At 47.4% G+C, this 18,225-nt stretch overlaps 1 protein-coding gene across 1 annotated transcript in view; it reads right to left on the bottom strand.

The window, feature by feature from the left end:
* The window catches only part of LOC115407842 (ephrin type-B receptor 2-like), an 89,111-nt gene that overhangs the window by 7,052 nt on the left and 63,834 nt on the right, over positions 1–18,225 (bottom strand). The window contains exons 9-10 of the mRNA XM_030118361.1: positions 11,801–12,267; positions 10,499–10,714 (exon numbers count right to left, since the gene is read on the bottom strand). Of these exons, the coding sequence (XP_029974221.1) occupies positions 10,499–10,714; positions 11,801–12,267 (683 nt within the window). The remainder of the gene's footprint in view (positions 1–10,498; positions 10,715–11,800; positions 12,268–18,225) is intronic.

Genomic DNA, 18,225 nt, shown 5'->3' with positions numbered 1-18,225 from the left:
GTGTTTTCAGTCTGGAGTTGAACTGTCCTGCAGACTGAGAGGACCTGACATCCAGGGGGGGCTGTTCCAGGGGGGGGGGGCAGCTACCCAGAAGGCTCTGTCACCTCTGGATTTTAGCCTGGTTTTAGGGACAACCAGCTGAAGCAGGTCAGCTGACCTCAGGTCTCTGGTCGGCGCGTCGGGCTGCAGCACGTCACTCAGGTATGGGGGGTCCAAGAAATGCACACACTTAAAAGTGATCAGTAAAATTTTAAATTCCACTCGAAAACAGATGAGCAGCCAATGTAGAGAGCTCAGCACAGGGGGAGGAGCTCCCGCTTCTTTTAGTCAGGAGACGGGCTGCAGCATTCTGTACGCTTTGCAGGTGCTGCAGGCGCCCCAGTCCAGCCCCGGTCCAGCCCCGGTCCAGCCCCGGTCCAGCCCCGGTCCAGCCCCGGTCCAGCTCCGGTCCAGCCCCGGTCCAGCCCCGGTCCAGCCCCGGTCCAGCCCCGGTCCTGCCCCGGTCCTGCCCCGGTCCAGCCCCGGTCCAGCCCCGGTCCAGCCCCGGTCCAGCCCCGGTCCTGCCCCGGTCCTGCCCCGGTCCTGCCCCGGTCCAGCCCCGGTCCAGCCCCGGTCCAGCCCCGGTCCTGCCCCGGTCCAGCCCCGGTCCAGCCCCGGTCCAGCCCCGGTCCAGCCCAACATACAACGCATTACAATAATCCAAACAAGAAGTTATAATAGCATGGATCGCTCTTTCGAAATCAGCCAGATGAATATAAGATTTGATTTTGTCCAGAGTCCTCAAATAGAAAAAGCTGGTCTTGATGACAGAACTGATGTGTTTGTCAAATTTAAGCAAAGAGTCGACCATCACCCCAAGTTTCTCACAAAAGGCCGGCAGAAGGAGGACAGAGGAGCAATACCACTGTCATGTCCTTGCAGGGGGTTATTTGGACCGAAAACCAGAATCTCAGTTTTTTTTTTATTTTATTTTTTAATTATTTTTATTATTTATATTTTATTGTATTCATTTTTTATTAAGTAATTACAAAAGGGAGACGGCACAATCTCGTTGTATCTAAATGCTACAATGATAATAAAGGCAATTCTGATTTCTGATTCTGATTTCTGATTATGTATTTAGGTTCAGAAAATTTGCACTCATCCATGTCTGAACATCACTGAGACAGTCCTGCAGTGTTTTCACTGCAGACTGACGGCCCCACATCCTCCACAGGAACAAGAACACAGCTCGGCAGCTTGATGACGTATAATAATAATAATAATAATAATAATAATAATAATGCATTGGTTTTATATAGCGCTTTTCAGGACACTCAAAGACGCTTCTTGTATTATTTTCTTTTATGTATATTCTCTGCATTATCTTTTGAATGAAAATAAACACAAAAAAATACAGCAATCGATGTGAATAATTTCTGCCATGTCTTTTAAAAACGTTTCATTCAGAAATATATCGTTTTTAAAATTCTGGTTCAAATTTTTTGGGAGAGATGTGAGGATTAAGCAAGTTGTATTAATTTTTTTCGGGGAAATGTGTTTGTGGTATCTTAATTGGCAATGTATAATAAAGCCATTATGGTTGAAGATTATCAGAGTGGTGAAATCCATCCTTTGGAAATGTGTTCACTTCAGTCATTAAATAAAATCAGTTTAAACATGATCTGAGTCCAGAATCATTTTCACTGTAGTTCTCCGTTGAACAGTGGTAACATTTTGTTAAACAGAAAGAGGTACAAGTAATGTAATCAAATACCTGGACAGTTAAATAATTCTAAAGATGAATTCAGCTGACTTTATGAGGGGTTGTTGACAAACTTGGAGCTTTCTGCTCCATTCAATAAAGCACCGTCTCTTCAGTGGCTCCGCTTTGACGATAAGTGGGAGTGTCGAGGTGAAGCAGGAAAATCTGACCAATCAGAGAAGACCAGCTGAACACCAGGAGGGCGCCACACTGCCGAAATTTGTTCGGCAAGGGGGTGGTGCGAGAACAAAATGACGTCAACGTCAACTTTGTTCTTGTTCTTGTTAAGTATGAATAGGCCTTGACAGTCACTGGCCGTAACAGGTAAATAAACCTGGATGTCGTCTGCAAAACAGTGAAAGCCGATTTTATGCTTTTTAAAGATAGAACCCAAAGGAAGCATATACAGAGCGAACAGGACAGGTGCTAGTATTGAACTCTGGGGAACGCCATAATTCAGGGGAGACACAGAAGATGAGTATTGTCCCAGATTCACAGAGAAGCTTCGACCAGAGAGATAGGATCGGAACCAATTTAGTGCTGTACCCTTGATGCCTACATGTGTCTTCAGGCGGGTCGCTGTGATCTACAGTATCAAAGGCAGCAGACAAGTCTAAGAGCAAAAAGACAGCAGATTTTCCTGCATCAACAGTTAAAAGAAGGTCGTTAAAAACTTTTAAAAGGGCAGTTTCAGTGCTGTGTTGCAGTTTGAACCCTGATTGGAACTTTTCCCCAATTTTGTTTGAGTCAAGGTAAACCTGCAGCTGGTTATAGGCAACTTTCTCCAAAACTTTAGACACAAAGGACAGCTTTGAGATGGGTCTAAAGTCAGACAAAACATTTGGATCAAGGGTAACCTTTTAGATGAGTGGCTGTATAACAGCATGTTTCAGTGATGAGGGAAAACATCCAGACATTAAGGAGACATTCACCATTTGCACAATGCATGGACCAATACAATCAAAAACATCCCTAAACAAGCGAGTTGGGACGATGTCCAGAGGACATGAAGAAGGTTTCAACTGCTTAACTATGATTAGTCAGTTCAGTTAGAGACAGGTTCAAAACAGTAAAAACTGGAATGAAAAACTGATGGAGCCGGTGGGTCGTCTACAGGCGAAGAAGACAGTCTGAGAGCTGAAATTTTGTTTCTGAAAAATGGTAAAGCATTATATAGCACTTTTTACCCTGCTTGACAGAGCCCAAAGCGCTTCACACTGCAATATCACATCAACCCTTTCACTCCATACTGGGTGGTGGTAAGCTACGACTGTAGCCACAGCTGTCCTGGGGCAGACTGACAGAAGCGAGGCTGCCAATCTGCACCATCAGCCCCTCCGACCACCACCAACCATTCACTCTCACACTAGGCAAGGTGGGTGAAGTGTCTTGCCCAAGGATACAACGCCAGTTCTACACCTGCGGGAGCGGGGATCGAACCGCCAACCTTCCGGTTATAAGACGACTCGCTCTACCAACTGAGCTGCTGTCGCCTGACCGACAGGAAATTTTCACAAAGGGTTACTGAGGGCGCATGAATGATTTTATCACACGGATTTACAATAGATTTCAGTGTATTGAGAAGCAACTGGGGCTTGTGATAATTTGTGGACACCAGGTTTGACAGAAAAGTACTTTTTGCAGCTGTAGCTGCTCTTTGATACTACATGAGCCTTTCCTTTAGTATTTTCATGGAGACTTGAAGACGGTCCTTCTTCCACTGCCGTTCAGTGCGCCTACACACGCGTCTGAGGTTGTGCGTCACTTCATTTAACCAGGGTTGCGCTTATTGGTTGCGCAGGTTGGCTTATGGCGTTTTAGCCTAAGGGGAGCTACTGCATTCAAGATGTTCGTCCAAGTGCTATTGACATATGAAAGGAGATAGTCCAAGGAGAGATTTTGCATGTCAAAACAATACATTTTGCTGGAAGTGCTGGAAAACGAGGAGGCTGTCTGGGAATTGATTGTGCGCACCCGACAAGCTGGAATGCGTGGAGTGACCACGCACTGGGACAGTGTCACCACACATAGTATCCCAGAGTGATCCGAAATGTGTGTTTCACAAATATCAATCATCCTTACATTAAGTCCATGGGACAGCACCAGTTCCTTTTGTCGTGTGTGGAGCCCGACACCGACTGTGTCAAGTTAAAAGAATCGATCAAATTTAAAAAGTCTTTGGCCAGAGGTCTGCATTCACAGCAGACATGAATATTAAAATCCCCAACAATTAAAAACTGATCAAAGTTCAGGGACAAGCCTGATAGAAAGTCTGTAAAGTCCTGAATAAAATCGTTGTTAAACTTTGGAGGGCGATACACCAACGCACACATGACTGGAGTATCAAAGTTTATCAAAAATGTCTGAAGCTCAAAGCTGGAGAATGAATCTGCCGGTACCTGCCGACAGGTGTAGCTGGATCTGTACACGGTTGCCAGTCCTCCACCTCTGCCCGTGGTCCGAGGTGAGTTAAGATAAAAGCAGTCAGGAGGTAAAAGTTCGGAGAACGGGGTCGACTCACCGACTTGCAGCCATGTCTCCGTGAGCAACATAAAATCCAATTTCCACGACGTTAGGAGATAATTCAGAATAAATGTTTTGTTGGCTAGTGATCTAGCATTCAGCAGGCCCAGGCGCAGAGACACATTCTCGCAGGCCCGTGGAGAGGCTCGGCTCAGCGGCCGGAGAGATCCAAAATCCACGGCGCGGTGCTTGGCGAGGCGCTTGTGCAGCGGCGCTGCTAGCGGCAGGTGCCAGAGGCCGGAGTCCAGGCGCACAGGAGCCACAGGCTGAATCCACCGCAATCCATACGGTCCTTGGAGTGCAGGACGTCCAGGCGTACAGAGGAGAGGAGTAATTCCCGAATTAGATGTCCAGCATGCCTTGATTCTCACGAAAACGCCTCCGCATTTTTCGCGCTTTCTGGTCCTCTTCTTCCACGTTGGGACAGGTGAGCACAGCAGGTAAGCTGGTACTGAGGCCAAGTGAGGAGGAGGTTTGGATGTTTGATCCTCAAAATTGCAGTTTAGCCAGACCCCATAGGATCGGTTCAGATCAATGAGTGCCTGGCGGTCATACGCTAGCAAACCAGAGACATCCTGGCACAAAATACAAAACAATGCAGCAACAAGCAGCAGTTTAAGCAGAGCGGTTAGACGGCTGCCGGTACACAGTGGTGCCATCTTGCCACAGTGGCGTTGTCTTTACCAGTGGCGCACGGTACACAAAATGGGTCGTGCAATTCTTTCCTGCACCCACAATGGGGCACAACTCCGGAGAGTGAATCTGACGGTTCAGTTGATGTAAGACCAGGATAATTTTATTCTCCTATTGCCTGACACTTCACAGACATGCCCACATCACCAATAGTAAAATCTATCTCTGCATGGGTGATTCATTTGAGGATCCCCATTTCCTTTTGGTTGCCCTGCCACATGGTAAGCCCCTTGTGAGTCTTTTACACAGAAAACTGTTAGGATTTTCTGGGGTGCGATTCCCCACGTGGCATTTTCAGCTCCAATAATTAATGTAAGTTCACTTGCTCTCACCACACATGCCCCAACAAATCAGCAACCAAGACTTCTCACATGGCATAACTGGACCCATCCATCCATCCATTTTCCACCGCTTATCTGGGGCAGCAGGTCACAGGGGCAGCAGTCTTCCAGTCCTCAGACTTCCTGTTCCCAGACTCTTCCTCCAGCTCCTCCGGGAGGATCCCAAGGCGTTCCCAGGCCAGCCAAGAGACATAGTCTCTCCAGCGTGTCCTAGAACTTCCCTGGGGTCTCCTCCCGGTGGGACATGCCTGGAACACCTCCCCAGGGAGGCATCCAGGAGGCATCCTAAAGAGGAGCCCGAGCCTCCTCAGCTGCTCCTCTGGATGTGTTCCGGCTGGACCCAGTCAATGTGAAGATACAGGAGCATTAGACTGTTACCGTCTGACACTGGATGGACGTGAACAACGTTTTTGTGGCTAGCTCTGCCTGTACTGTGGTCAGTCAAGTCATTAGCTTGTGATGTCAACCTGACCAAAGCATAGGAAATGGGGTTACCTTTCTGGACGACCCGCTTCAGGCCACTACTCTGGACAGCCATTCACTATGGAAGGTGACCCAGCTCATGATAACCATCCAAATCATCTTCAGAGGTAGACACACTGAGTTGCGACCCTTCTTCGTCATGGCCTCATCCACAGAACCATTCATTGTGGGTTACCCCTGGCTGAAAGCTCACCACCTTCAGTAAATTTGTCCACAGCTGGCATTGACTCCTGGGGCCTGAAATGTGAGGTAAACTACCTTCTTTCTCTCTGGCAGGGACAGGGTTCTTATCTGTTGAGAAGGACAAGATCCTCTGCCCCTGCACTGACTACCGCAGGTTGAATGGATCACCGTCAAGAACCTGTTTCCACTCATCATCTCTGCTTTTGAGGAAAAGGTGGCCAAGGTCTTCCCTAAATTGGACTTATACACTGTGTACCCCACCTCGTCCACATCAGAGAGTGAGATGAGTAACATTCAACACCCCATATGGACACTATGAATACATGGTGATGCCATTTGGCCAGGCGAATGCTCCTGCAGTCTTCTAAGATCTGGTCAATGATGTCTTTCGAGACCTCCTCAACATTAGTGCTTTTGTCTATTGAGGACTCGTCATCTATCTCAATTCAGTTAAATTCGAAAAACTTTATTTTCCCCAGTGGACAATTCTCCCCCAACTTGTTACTGACACTCAACACATCTGCCCAGTCCTTGGTAGGCTACAGGACCATGAAAAGTTAAGGAGAAGTAACCTGAGTCATTTTCCTGTTATGTGGCAGATGGGCCAACTGGAGAGATTTACAGCACTTACTAGGGTTTGCCCACTTCTTCAGAAGATTAATCTGAGGCTTCAGTACCGTGGCAGCCCTGCTGCATGCTGTGGCCTCCACCCTGTCCGGCGCCGTCTGGTCTCCTCAGGCAGATGCTGTGTTGAAGCAGCGCAAGGATTCCTTCACCACAGCTTCTGTCCTGTGTCTTCCTGCTCCATAAACTGTCCCCAGCAGAATGCAACTATGATGTTATGAATCGAGAACTGCTAGCTACGAAGGTGGTCCTGAAGGAACCTTTTTAAGGGGCATAAAGTTTCATTCCTGGTGTTGATGGACCACCTGAACTTGGAGTACTTCAGATCTGCTTGCAGACTAAATTCCAGGCAATTAAGACAAGCACTGTTCTTCAACTGCTTCAATTTTATGCTGTTTAATCCCCCCGGTTCCCAAGGTAAAATGGTCATCCTCACAGTTGTGGATTGCTTCTCCAAAATGGTTAACCTTATACCTTTGCCTCAGCTACCTTCTGTCAAAGAGACGGCAGAGGTTCTCCTCACGGATGTGTTCAGGATTCAAGGGTTCCCAGTTAACGTGATCTCAGACAGGGGTATGCAGTTTATTTCTAAATTTTGGAGGGCTTTCTGTGATTTGTTAGGGGCATGGGCTGTCACCCTCAGACCTATGGCCAGACAGAGAGGATAAACCAGAAGCTGGAGACAGGTCTCCGAGTTTTAGTGGCCTGGAACCTGTTAGCCTGATTAAAAAATCTCCTATGGCTCGAGATCTCCCACAACTCCTTTCTGAGTTCTTCCACTGGGCTCTCCCCATTTGAATGTGTCCAGGGCTAAAAGCCCCTATAGTTTGTGGCCCTACAGTCAGAGGCAGGGGTCTCTATAGAGTGCCTGAGTTATCTCTGGGATGCTGCTCCACACTGGATCATCTTACAAGCAGGCAGCCAATCATCACCAGACTCCAGCGCCTCAGCACAGGGTGGGAAAACTCACCTGGCTGTCCACTCAAGATCTTCCCCTAAGACCGTAGTGTGGATGACTCCCAATGTCGGGAATTATTGATGTCTCAATGAGGTTTGGGTTGTCCAGGACCATGAGAATCCAGCCAACTGGTTCTGTCCTCGCCCGCTCCTCCTCCACATATCCTGGACAGCCAGCCTACACTGCAAAGAAACTACTGGTGATCCACAGCAGAGGATGTGAGTTTCAATGCCTGGTTGACTTGGAGGGGTGCAGCTCAGAGGAGTGCTCCTTGGAGGCCCCGAGTCTCATCCTTGACCCCCAACTCGAGACTGATTTCCACCGGGGTCATCCTGACCAGTCTTGGCCATCTGGAGATGGCCATTGTGGGAGATACTGTCAAAGTCATTTCTGTGTCTTAGTTTAGCCCACTTCTTTTGGGTTTGCTTGGTCCTGACACAGAGTTACCCAGTATTATAATAACATATATTTCGCATTCACTGAGCAGATCATCAAGATGGACCAGGTTGATCAATACCAGCAGAATAGGAATGTAACAATTACCGATAAAAATGAAAGACTGCGGTAAAATGTCTGACAGTTAGTGGGGGGTGACAGTAGCTCAGTTGGTAGAGTGGGTTGTCTTATAACCGGAAGCTTGGCAGTTCAATCCCTGCTGCCGCAGGCGTAAAACTGTCGTTGTGCCCTTGGGCAAGACACTTCACCCACCTTGCCTAAGTATGAAAGTTGTGAGAGTGAATGGTTGGTGGTGGTCGGAGGGGCCGATGGTGCAGATTGGCAGCCTCGCTTCTGTCAGTCTGCCCCAGGACAGCTGTGGCTACAGTCGTAGCTTACCACCACCCAGTATGGAGTGAATGGGTGAATGTGATATTGCAGTTTTAAGCGCTTTGGGCTCTGTCAGTGCAAAAAGTGCTATACAAGTGTAGTCCATTTACCATTTTATTACCATTTCAAATTCTAATTATCGTTAAACCGTATTTGATTGCCACAAATCTGGAAAATCTCGGGAATAGGCCCACTACTGTTGTGAGAAGTGCAGCAGAAGCAGCCGATCGGACACAGGCGCACTGCACAGTTAACAACTGGTAAATATGGCAGTACTGCCAGCAGAGCAGAGATTTTTCCATCGTCCAAGTCCAAAGTCTGGATGTACTTCGGCTTTTATAAAGATGCAGAAGGGAGACTGGTGGAAGACAGCAGCCCAGTCTGCCACAAGAAAGTATCTGCGAAGGGTGGAAACACATCCAGCGTGATGGCTCATCTACAGGACCGCCACCTGCAGCTGTGCAGCGAGTTGAAGGTAAGTTAACTTGAAATGAAAGCAGGGGGCTCAGGGAACCATGAAAACTGTGTGTTCATCTTGTTTCTGCTACGGCACAATGCTAGCTGCGTGGCTAAAGCTAAATGCGCCGTCGCTGCCGACAGAAAGTCCGACATAGAAACAACGGCTGGATAATGTTGAGAAGACAGCGTTACGTGTGTGTGTGTGTGTGTGTGTGTGTGTGTGTGTGTGTGTGTGTGTGTGTGTGTGCTTGAGTGATGATGAATAATTATTTAATAATAGCTATTATAAATTTGCTTTCCTCTGATTTCCAGAGAGGGCGTGTAGCGGACTAGCCTCGCAAACCAGCCCCCCCACTCCTCATCCACATTTGGATTTGGAGTTAAGCTCAGTCTGGATAGGAGCCCATAGAAACTTCCTGCAGGGGGCGTCGGTTACTCCTTTGACTGACAGGGACTTCAGCCAATCAGCGCTTCAAAACAAATACTGTACGTCATCAAAATGCGTTAGCTTCTCTAGGGGTTAGCATTAGCTCATTAGCTCTAGCTTCTCTCAGGGTTAGCATTAGCTCATTAGCTCTAGCTTCTCCACACGCAAAGACACGTGAAACCGTCTTTTCCTGTTAGAAACTCACCAGGCCAGACTCTTGCTCTTGCTTGATTGTTGTAATTCTTGGTATTTTGGCTGTAAATTTACTTATTGCAGCTTTCAGATGATGGTTAAAATTAAAGTCCGTCATCTCCGCTACACGCAGTGATAGCATCACTTCCGGTTTAGCCACCGGAATTCGCCCAAAAAAAAAAAAAAGAAAACAAAAAGCGACAACGCTGATTGGCTCAGCCATTTCAGGACCGAGTGAAATCCCCTTCTATGGGCTCGTACCCAGACTGAGCCCAACTCCAAAACCCAAACGCAGATGAGGAGTGGGCGGGGCTGGTTTACGAGGCAAGTAGCGGACAGAACCAGGACGAATGCTCCACTGCTTTGGTCCCAGTGGCGTCTGAAAGGAAGGCTGCTTCTGCTCCGACATCAAAACATACCAAAGACCTCACAGCAGCTAGCTCATATTTCATTTTGATTTTTTTTTTCTGAAATAAAATTTTGTTCATTGATTTACGTGTGCCTATGAGTACTTTTGAAACATTTTGAATATATTTCACGATACCCTGATAATATCGATAACCATGATAATTTTGATCACAATTATCGTGATGTCAAATGTTCATATTGGTACATGTCTACCAGACTGAGGAAGGCTCTCAGCATCATTATTAATATCAGTGTTCCTCTTTTCCAGCATCATAGATTTAAATATTCTGTTTTCTCGACAACAGCGGTCTCCAACCCTGTTCCCGGAGAGCCCCTATCCAGCATGTTCTAGCGCTCTCCCTGCTTCAGCACCCTGGAATCTAATGGTTCTGTCCTCACCAAGCACTGCGCAGAGCCCAGTAATGAGCCTGTCAGTGGAAGCAGGTGTGTTGAAGCAGGGAGAGAACAAAAACATGCTGGACAGGGGCTCTGCTGAAACAGGGTCGGGCACCACTTCTCTGCAAGGTTGCAACTTCAATCATTTTGTACTCATAATCCATTTTCTTTTTTCTCTCAATCTTTAACTGAAAGGAGGAGCCATGAAATGTTGGTCCTCAGATTGTGTGTGAAACACTCACCAGAGCACTGGTGTAGGTGGGATCTGACGTGTCGTCTTCTAGGAAGCGTGACAGGCCAAAGTCAGACACTTTGCACACCAGGTTGCTGTTGACCAGGATGTTCCTCGCTGCCAGGTCCCGATGGACGTAGTTCATGTCACACAGGTATTTCATTCCTGCTGCAATGCCGCGCAGCATTCCCACCAGTTGGATCACAGTGAACTGTCCATCGTTTTGCTTCACAGAGGGGAAAAGAGAGACAGATACATGCTGTCAACGGCAACTTCAACAGCCACCTTCCTACACTACACATCAGACTTGTGCAATCTGCTTCCACAAGGTTTAACAAGTAGCTGACAAAAGCTTTGATTTATTTTGTGAGCACTTGGATAAAACCAATGCACACACAAGGTGAAAATATAAACTCCACACAGTCAGATCTGGACTTGTACCTCTGATGGTCTATATGAAGAAACAGTGCTAAAACTGTGACACTACACAGCAAGGAATTCCCTGCTCAGCAGATCACTGGCGCTGGGATTTCACAGTCCATTTATTGAGATTGTATATAGAGAGATTATCAGTCTACGTCACTCCCCGCTCTACTGTGCATGTCGGCAGCAGAAAGAGGGCAGGAAGAGCGGCGATCCTGTTGAGCAGTCAGTGACACAAACCGTTCTGATAAAAACAACAACATGTGCAAGTTTTGTAGAATGCCATTGACTCGCACCCCTTTCAAGACAAAAAAGAGACCTGTCTGGTTGCAAGCCATTAGAAATTTTCAGAGAAGCTTCCTTTAACAAATTTCACTTATTCCAGATGTTGAATTTAATTTTATTACGAAGGACGATTGGTCGAAGGCTGATTGCTCAGTCCTTCCAGGGACTGTCCCGATTCACCAAGTGCTAGCCTCAGGGCCGGCCTGGGCTTCTCAGGCACCCTAGACGAGCGTGACACGAGCGCCACGGGGTGGGGGGGAGTGCTGCGTGATGCCGAGCGTTGCCGAGCAGTGCGGTGCATCGTAGTGCCGCAGAGCGGGGGAGCGGCAGCACAGAGCAGTGCTCACACGAAACACGGACCGTCGGGGCGCCCCTTCTACGGCCATGGCGCCCCCCCGGCTTCCAGCTTCGAGGCCATTTTAAAAATCAGTTTAGAGACCAGATTAAACGTCAGTTTAGAGATCAGCTAGTAGATCAGATTTCTTGTCCTTTCTTTCACTTACCATAACTTCATGTAAAATGAACTTGCTGCTCAATGCTTTGCTTTGAAGGAAGAAGCTAAAGAGCAGCAGGACCTTGGCAGAGTACGGTGTGTTGTTCTTACCCTGAGGAAGGAGTCCAGAGATCCGTTCTCCATGAACTCTGTGATAATCATCACAGGGCTGCTCTTGGTCACCACGCCCTCCAGATGGATTATGTTAGGGTGGTCAAACTGACCCATGATGGAGGCCTCGCTGAGGAAGTCCCTCCTCTGGCGTTCTGTGTAACCAGCCTTCAGGGTCTTAATGGCCACCAGTATCTCTCTCTTCCCCGGCTGCCGGAGGTTTCCACTACACACCTCCCCAAACTCGCCTTCGCCAGATGACAGGAGAAAACAAATCCATTCAGCTCGATGTGTCCAAAGAGAACTTTGATTAGTGATATTAATTTGATGATGTGAAGCTTTACCTGCACCAATCACCTGCTCGATCTTAACGCAGGAAATTTCAATCTCTTTGGCGAACTCTCTGACTGCTTCATTCGGGTCTTCATAGGTGAACGGGTCAATGTAAATCTTCATTCCTGGAGACACTTTAACAGAGAAAGAAAAACAACATTCTAACTCAAACGGATGTCAAACATGCGGCCCACAGGCCCCAAGAGGTTTCAATTGTGGCATGCAGGAGGATTAAAAAAAGAGAAATAAGTAAGCAATCTGTGCACTCGGAGCTGCACTGTTCCTGGCAGAGAAACGGCAACACTGAGGCATTAACAGAGAGGAGCAATGGTCAGTGCTCAGTGCATTAAATATCAACACTTTCTTATGACATGGATTTTTTCCCACACTAAAAAAATGGAAAAATGTATTGTTGGTATGGTTCGGTTATGTAACATGTCAATGGGTCTGACCCAGATAGGACTGAACTGAATAGTAAAACAAGCTGCAAAGAGAGTGCCTCTCGACAGAACTTTGGTCTCAGACAAGAAATCTGTCTTGATCCGCTCTGTTTTCAATGTCATCAGAAAGGATTTATTGGTCCCTAAATATCTAGATATTTCAGGACTTGGTATCAAACTAAAATGTGTCGATCCTGATTCTGACTGCTTGTGGTGGTCCAGGACTACTCTGGATGGATTCATCCACTTGACACCGGTGGCTAAGTTAACAAGCTGACTAAGCTAAAATGCTAACAGCTTATCCAGCTTGCTAGCTCACTACCAATGAATTAAAAGGGACGCAATCTAAATTTCTGGGATGATGGAAAATGTTGTGGGTCCCAGAGAGATCAGAACCAAATGCTCATCCTTATGTGATGAGCAAAAAAATATAAAAATGAAAAACATTCGATAGCTACACTATGCACACAGATGAGCAGCATACACACAGCAAATAGTAAATTTACATAGCAGCAAACACCAGTTCTTCAACATGTTGGAAAAAGGGCCTCCCGATTCTGTGAAACTTGGCAAGAGAGTCATTCACATTTACCTGATCTTCTACTTAATAACAACGTGAAGAATGTCCTTGATGCATAAGGAATGGGACGCAGGGGCAGGAGCCTTCCACTTCAATAAAACTAGTTTTCTAGCTGACAAAGTAACATTTGAAAAGTCTGCTTTATATTTCTGAAGAAACAGAGTCGGAGGTAAAACCCCAAATACTGCTGTGTGGGCTGGTGGTTTGAACTGTGTCTCGGTACAAATTAAATTTGATAAAATATTTATGAACAAACTGAGGAGAGAGATCTTAATGGAAGTCCGATGGTCTTAGAGCAGACTCTAATACGCTCCAGGCGGTTTCTGGTATGGACGTAGGTGGAATAAACCAGCAGGGTGTGGAGGACTCGGAGGTACTCTCACTGAATGAGTAATACAAAGTTAGCAGGATGTTTTTACTGATCCCAAAGGAATTGAGTCTCCTTAGAAGATACTGCTGCTATTGGGATTTCTGGAGAATTTCTTCTGTGTTGGAGAAGAATTTCAGCCAACTGCTGGAGATGGCGCCCTGGTATTTGCACTCTGACTCATTCTGCCTGCTTCCCATGACTGGATGTGATAAATGCCCTGGCCAGCCATCTCTAATGATGAAAACTATCACCAGCATCTCTCTGGTTTTACTGACGTTCAGCTCAAGGCACAAGCTGTCACTCCACTCCACAAACTCCTGAAGAGCTGAACCATGGTGCTGTGAGAGGTCTAACAGGGACAGCAGGACTGTATCGTCAGGGGTCTAACAGGGACAGCGGGACTGTATCGTCAGGAGGACTGTCAGGGGTCTGAGCCTCAGTGAGTCAGGGTTTACTGCTGGGGAATACGGTCCTGGAGAGGATTATGTCGTCCACAGCGACACTGATGTCGGATGTGAACCATCCACTCGCTCATCGATGTGGGAGGAGCTGAGGAGGCTGCTCCGGTCCGTGGAGTCAAAGCAGCCTCACAGTGTTGGACGCAGCACAGGTCCACTGTTTTATGTTGTTAATAACCATCCTTAATAGTTTTCTTTTAACACAGGAATTATACAATGTTGTTGAAAAAAGTCTCTCACCATGGGGTGACATGTAAGGCTTACTTTAGCGTGACTGAATTTCTTCTGTAAACGTATAACAATGGTCATCCACACTCAAGATCAAATCAAAAGCTAGCTCTTGAAATATTCAGCTCACCGCTGACAGTCTGCAGCATTTCAATCTCATTATCAAAAGTTCAAACTTTCACATTCAGTTGACCTTTGGCAACAGCCTGCCTCCCTGAGTTTCTCTTGCTAGCCCGACTAGCTTGTTTGTCTACAGTGTCATGGCAGGGAGACGTCGACCAGCGCGTGTCAATGACACTTTTTGGACCAATACTACTGTAATATCCTCCAGATCCGGGCTAAAGGGGTCCAGGATACATCCAACACATCAAAATAAAGAACAGTGGGAACACTGCTAATGTCAGAATCAGCTTTACTGGCCACGTTTCTGCATGACAAGCAAGGAATTTGACTCCAGCTTTTTGTTCACTCTTTATGAAGAAAGAAAACAAACAAACAGCAACAGGATAGAAGACAGACGCACTGGAAATTCTATTAGAGAATGGTAATATACGTAAATATAAACCTTCTGAAAACAAGCATAATAATAATAATAACAAACATATTTACAATAGCATGCACATTACACAGAACAATATAAGCAGTAACATCTTGAAGACAGTGTTTCCAGTGGTGTGCAGCAGCAGGGTTTCTTTGGTTTCAGTTCAGTATTTTGTGTTGGTTTTGACAGTGGATCCTGAGACTCTGTCATCAGGGTCATGGCCTGGGGAAAGAAACTGGCTCTGGTTCTGGTTTTGGCCCGCAGGGCTCTGTACCGCCTGCCGGAGGGGAGGAGTTTGAAGAGTGTGTGTGCGGGGAGTGAGGGTCTGCAGAGATGATTCCTGCCTGCTTCCTGGCCCTGAACAGGTCCAGGTCTGGGATGCAGGACAGGTCAACTCCTGATTGTCCTTTACAGCCTGAGCCTGTCCGGTTTGGTGGCTGATCCAAACCACACAGTGATGGAGCTGCACAGGACAGACTCCCTGAGGGCGGTGTGGACGGTGACCAGCAGCTCCTCTGGCAGGTTCAGCTTCCTGAGCTGTCGTAGGAAGTACAACTTCTGCTGGGCCTTCGTCCTAACATAGTCCACGTGGGGGGTCCACTTCAGATCCTGAGACAACCTGAAGGTGTCTGCAGTAGACACTGTATTGTTGAGGATGGTGAGGGGAGCAGGTGTTGGGGGGGATGTTGACTGCATCATCCGCCCACCTGTATGCTAGGTAGGCAAACTGCAGGGGGTCCGGCAGGCGATCGGTAATGTCCTTCAGTCCAACTGATGTCCTACTATTGAGGAAAAGCATACCGGTCAATGGGAAAATCAGAGAAACCCCACGACCTCCACCTCAAATGCAATGAGCACAGCCTTGTGGACCAGTCATGGTCCTGCTCCATGAGGAAGTTCCTCCATGTTACACGAGTACTGTTAGAACTGTTAGAACATGTTTATCTGTGTCCCCATCCTCCATAACAGCATTCCTGTTACGTTAACCAGCTAACTAAACTAACTAATGTTAATCCTTCACGAGGATTTTGACTGAAACATTGACATTAACATGATGGTTGCTAACAATAATGATAATTAAAAAAAAAAACAACAATCTGGGTCATCACCCATCCATCTTCTTTTAGCTGCAGGGTTCTGCAGGATCTACCAGAGTCCTGGGAGCTGGAGGGTTCTGCAGGGTCTACCAGAGTCCTGGGAGCTGGAGGGTTCTGCAGGATCTACCAGAGTCCTGGGAGCTGGAGGGTTCTGCAGGATCTACCAGAGTCCTGGGAGCTGGAGGGTTCTGCAGGGTCTACCAGAGTCCTGGGAGCTGGAGGGTTCTGCAGGATCTACCAGAGTCCTGGGAGCTGGAGGGTTCTGCAGGGTCTACCAGAGTCCTGGGAGCTGGAGGGTTCTGCAGGATCTACCAGAGTCCTGGGAGCTGGAGGGTTCTGCAGGATCTACCAGAGTCCTGGGAGCTGGAGGGTTCTGCAGGATCTCAGCTGTTCTAGCACTGCTCTTCTGGACAGAGGTCTCAGATGTGGTCCTGGTCTTTCCTGGAGCCATGCCTCCAGCTGGGGGGTTCCTGCCCCTCCCCCCATCACTCCTGGACCACTGTTCCTTCACAGGCCCATCTCCTCCCGCTGCTCCTCAGTCCTTGGTGGTTCTCCAGAGGTTCCTGTTCCTTCCTGATGTTCTGTCTCTGGGACTGCTGCATCCTCACTACTGCTCTCTGCTCCTGGTTCTCCTGGTTCTCCTGGTTCTCCTGGTTCTCCTCCACCACCATGTCAGGCTGATCCTCCATCACCAGTTAGTCAGTCTGGATCTTGAAGTTCCTCAGGATCTGGTCTTGGTGGTTCTCCACGTCTTTCGGGGGGGTTCTCCATCTAGACTCTGGGTTCTCCAGTCCGTCCCCCACAGGTGTTCCTGTAAACTCTGCCTCAGCCTGGTTCTGGTTCCAGGTCTTTCCTGCAGCATCTGGCCCCCTGCTGTGATGGTCTGTACTGTTTCAGGGGTTCCTGTCTCAGTCTGGTTCTGGGTTCTGGTCTAGTCTGGTCCACCCCGGGTTCTAGTGATCTGGTGTTTAGGCCCTGTTCTTGAGCAGCCGTGATCAGAGCCTCTGTTCTCTTTCAGTCCTGCCTTTTCCAGACTCTGGTATGTTCTCTCCATGTTCTCTCCATGTTCTCTCTATGTTCTCTCTATGTTCTCTCCGTGTTCTCTCTATGTTCTCTCTGTGTTCTCTCTATGTTCTCTCTATGTTCTCTCTGTGTTCTCTCTATGTTCTCTCCGTGTTCTCTCTGTGTTCTCTCTATGTTCTCTCTATGTTCTCTCCGTGTTCTCTCTATGTTCTCTCTGTGTTCTCTCTATGTTCTCTCTATGTTCTCTCTGTTCTCTCTATGTTCTCTCTGTGTTCTCTCTATGTTCTCTCTATGTTCTCTCTATGTTCTCTCTGTGTTCTCTCTATGTTCTCTCTATGTTCTCTCTGTGTTCTCTCTGTGTTCTCTCTATGTTCTCTCTATGTTCTCTCTATGTTCTCTCCGTGTTCTCTCTATGTTCTCTCTGTGTTCTCTCTATGTTCTCTCTATGTTCTCTCTATGTTCTCTCCGTGTTCTCTCTATGTTCTCTCTATGTTCTCTCTATGTTCTCTCTATGTTCTCTCCGTGTTCTCTCTATGTTCTCTCTGTGTTCTCTCTATGTTCTCTCCGTGTTCTCTCTATGTTCTCTCTATGTTCTCTCTATGTTCTCTCTGTTCTCTCTATGTTCTCTCTGTGTTCTCTCCGTGTTCTCTCTATGTTCTCTCTGTGTTCTCTCTATGTTCTCTCTGTGTTCTCTCTATGTTCTCTCTATGTTCTCTCCGTGTTCTCTCTATGTTCTCTCTATGTTCTCTCTATGTTCTCTCTATGTTCTCTCTGTGTTCTCTCTATGTTCTCTCTGTGTTCTCTCTATGTTCTCTCCGTGTTCTCTCTATGTTCTCTCTATGTTCTCTCTGTTCTCTCTCTGTCAGCCTCTTCAGTCTGTGGTGGAACATGCCCTGTAGGGGTTTGTCTTCCCATGATCCTCCTCTGGCTCCTGGTTCTCTCGGGGTTCCACCGTCTGAGGCGTTCACTGAGCAGGATCTCACTGGTTCATGTTCTGGATGTGTTCTTGGAGGGATGATGTTTCCTCCTGGATGGTGGCTCTGACCTCTGACCCTCAGCAGTCCTCGGCCTCCAGCCTCAGGACCTGGACTTCAGGTGGAACTTACAGTAATCAGAACTTTGATTTCCAGTTTCGGATATCTGAGCGTCTTGCTTGCTAGCTATTGCTATGGTGTTAGCCTCGCCAAGCCTTGGCTTCGAGCGGACGTATGTATTTTGGTGACATTTATCTGGGAGCGGCGCCTTCCACACTGTCTGATCCTGTGTAGGCACTGCTCCTGTTCGGTCTCCAGAGTGGGAATGGACAGAACATGATTTCCCAACACCATGGTCACGTTGCTCCACCATTTTGTTTG

The sequence above is a fragment of the Salarias fasciatus genome, chromosome 20 (genome assembly GCF_902148845.1).
Source record: "Salarias fasciatus chromosome 20, fSalaFa1.1, whole genome shotgun sequence".
NCBI classification, from domain to species: Eukaryota; Metazoa; Chordata; class Actinopteri; order Blenniiformes; family Blenniidae; genus Salarias; species Salarias fasciatus.
This window is presented reverse-complemented; position numbering and strand designations above follow the sequence as displayed.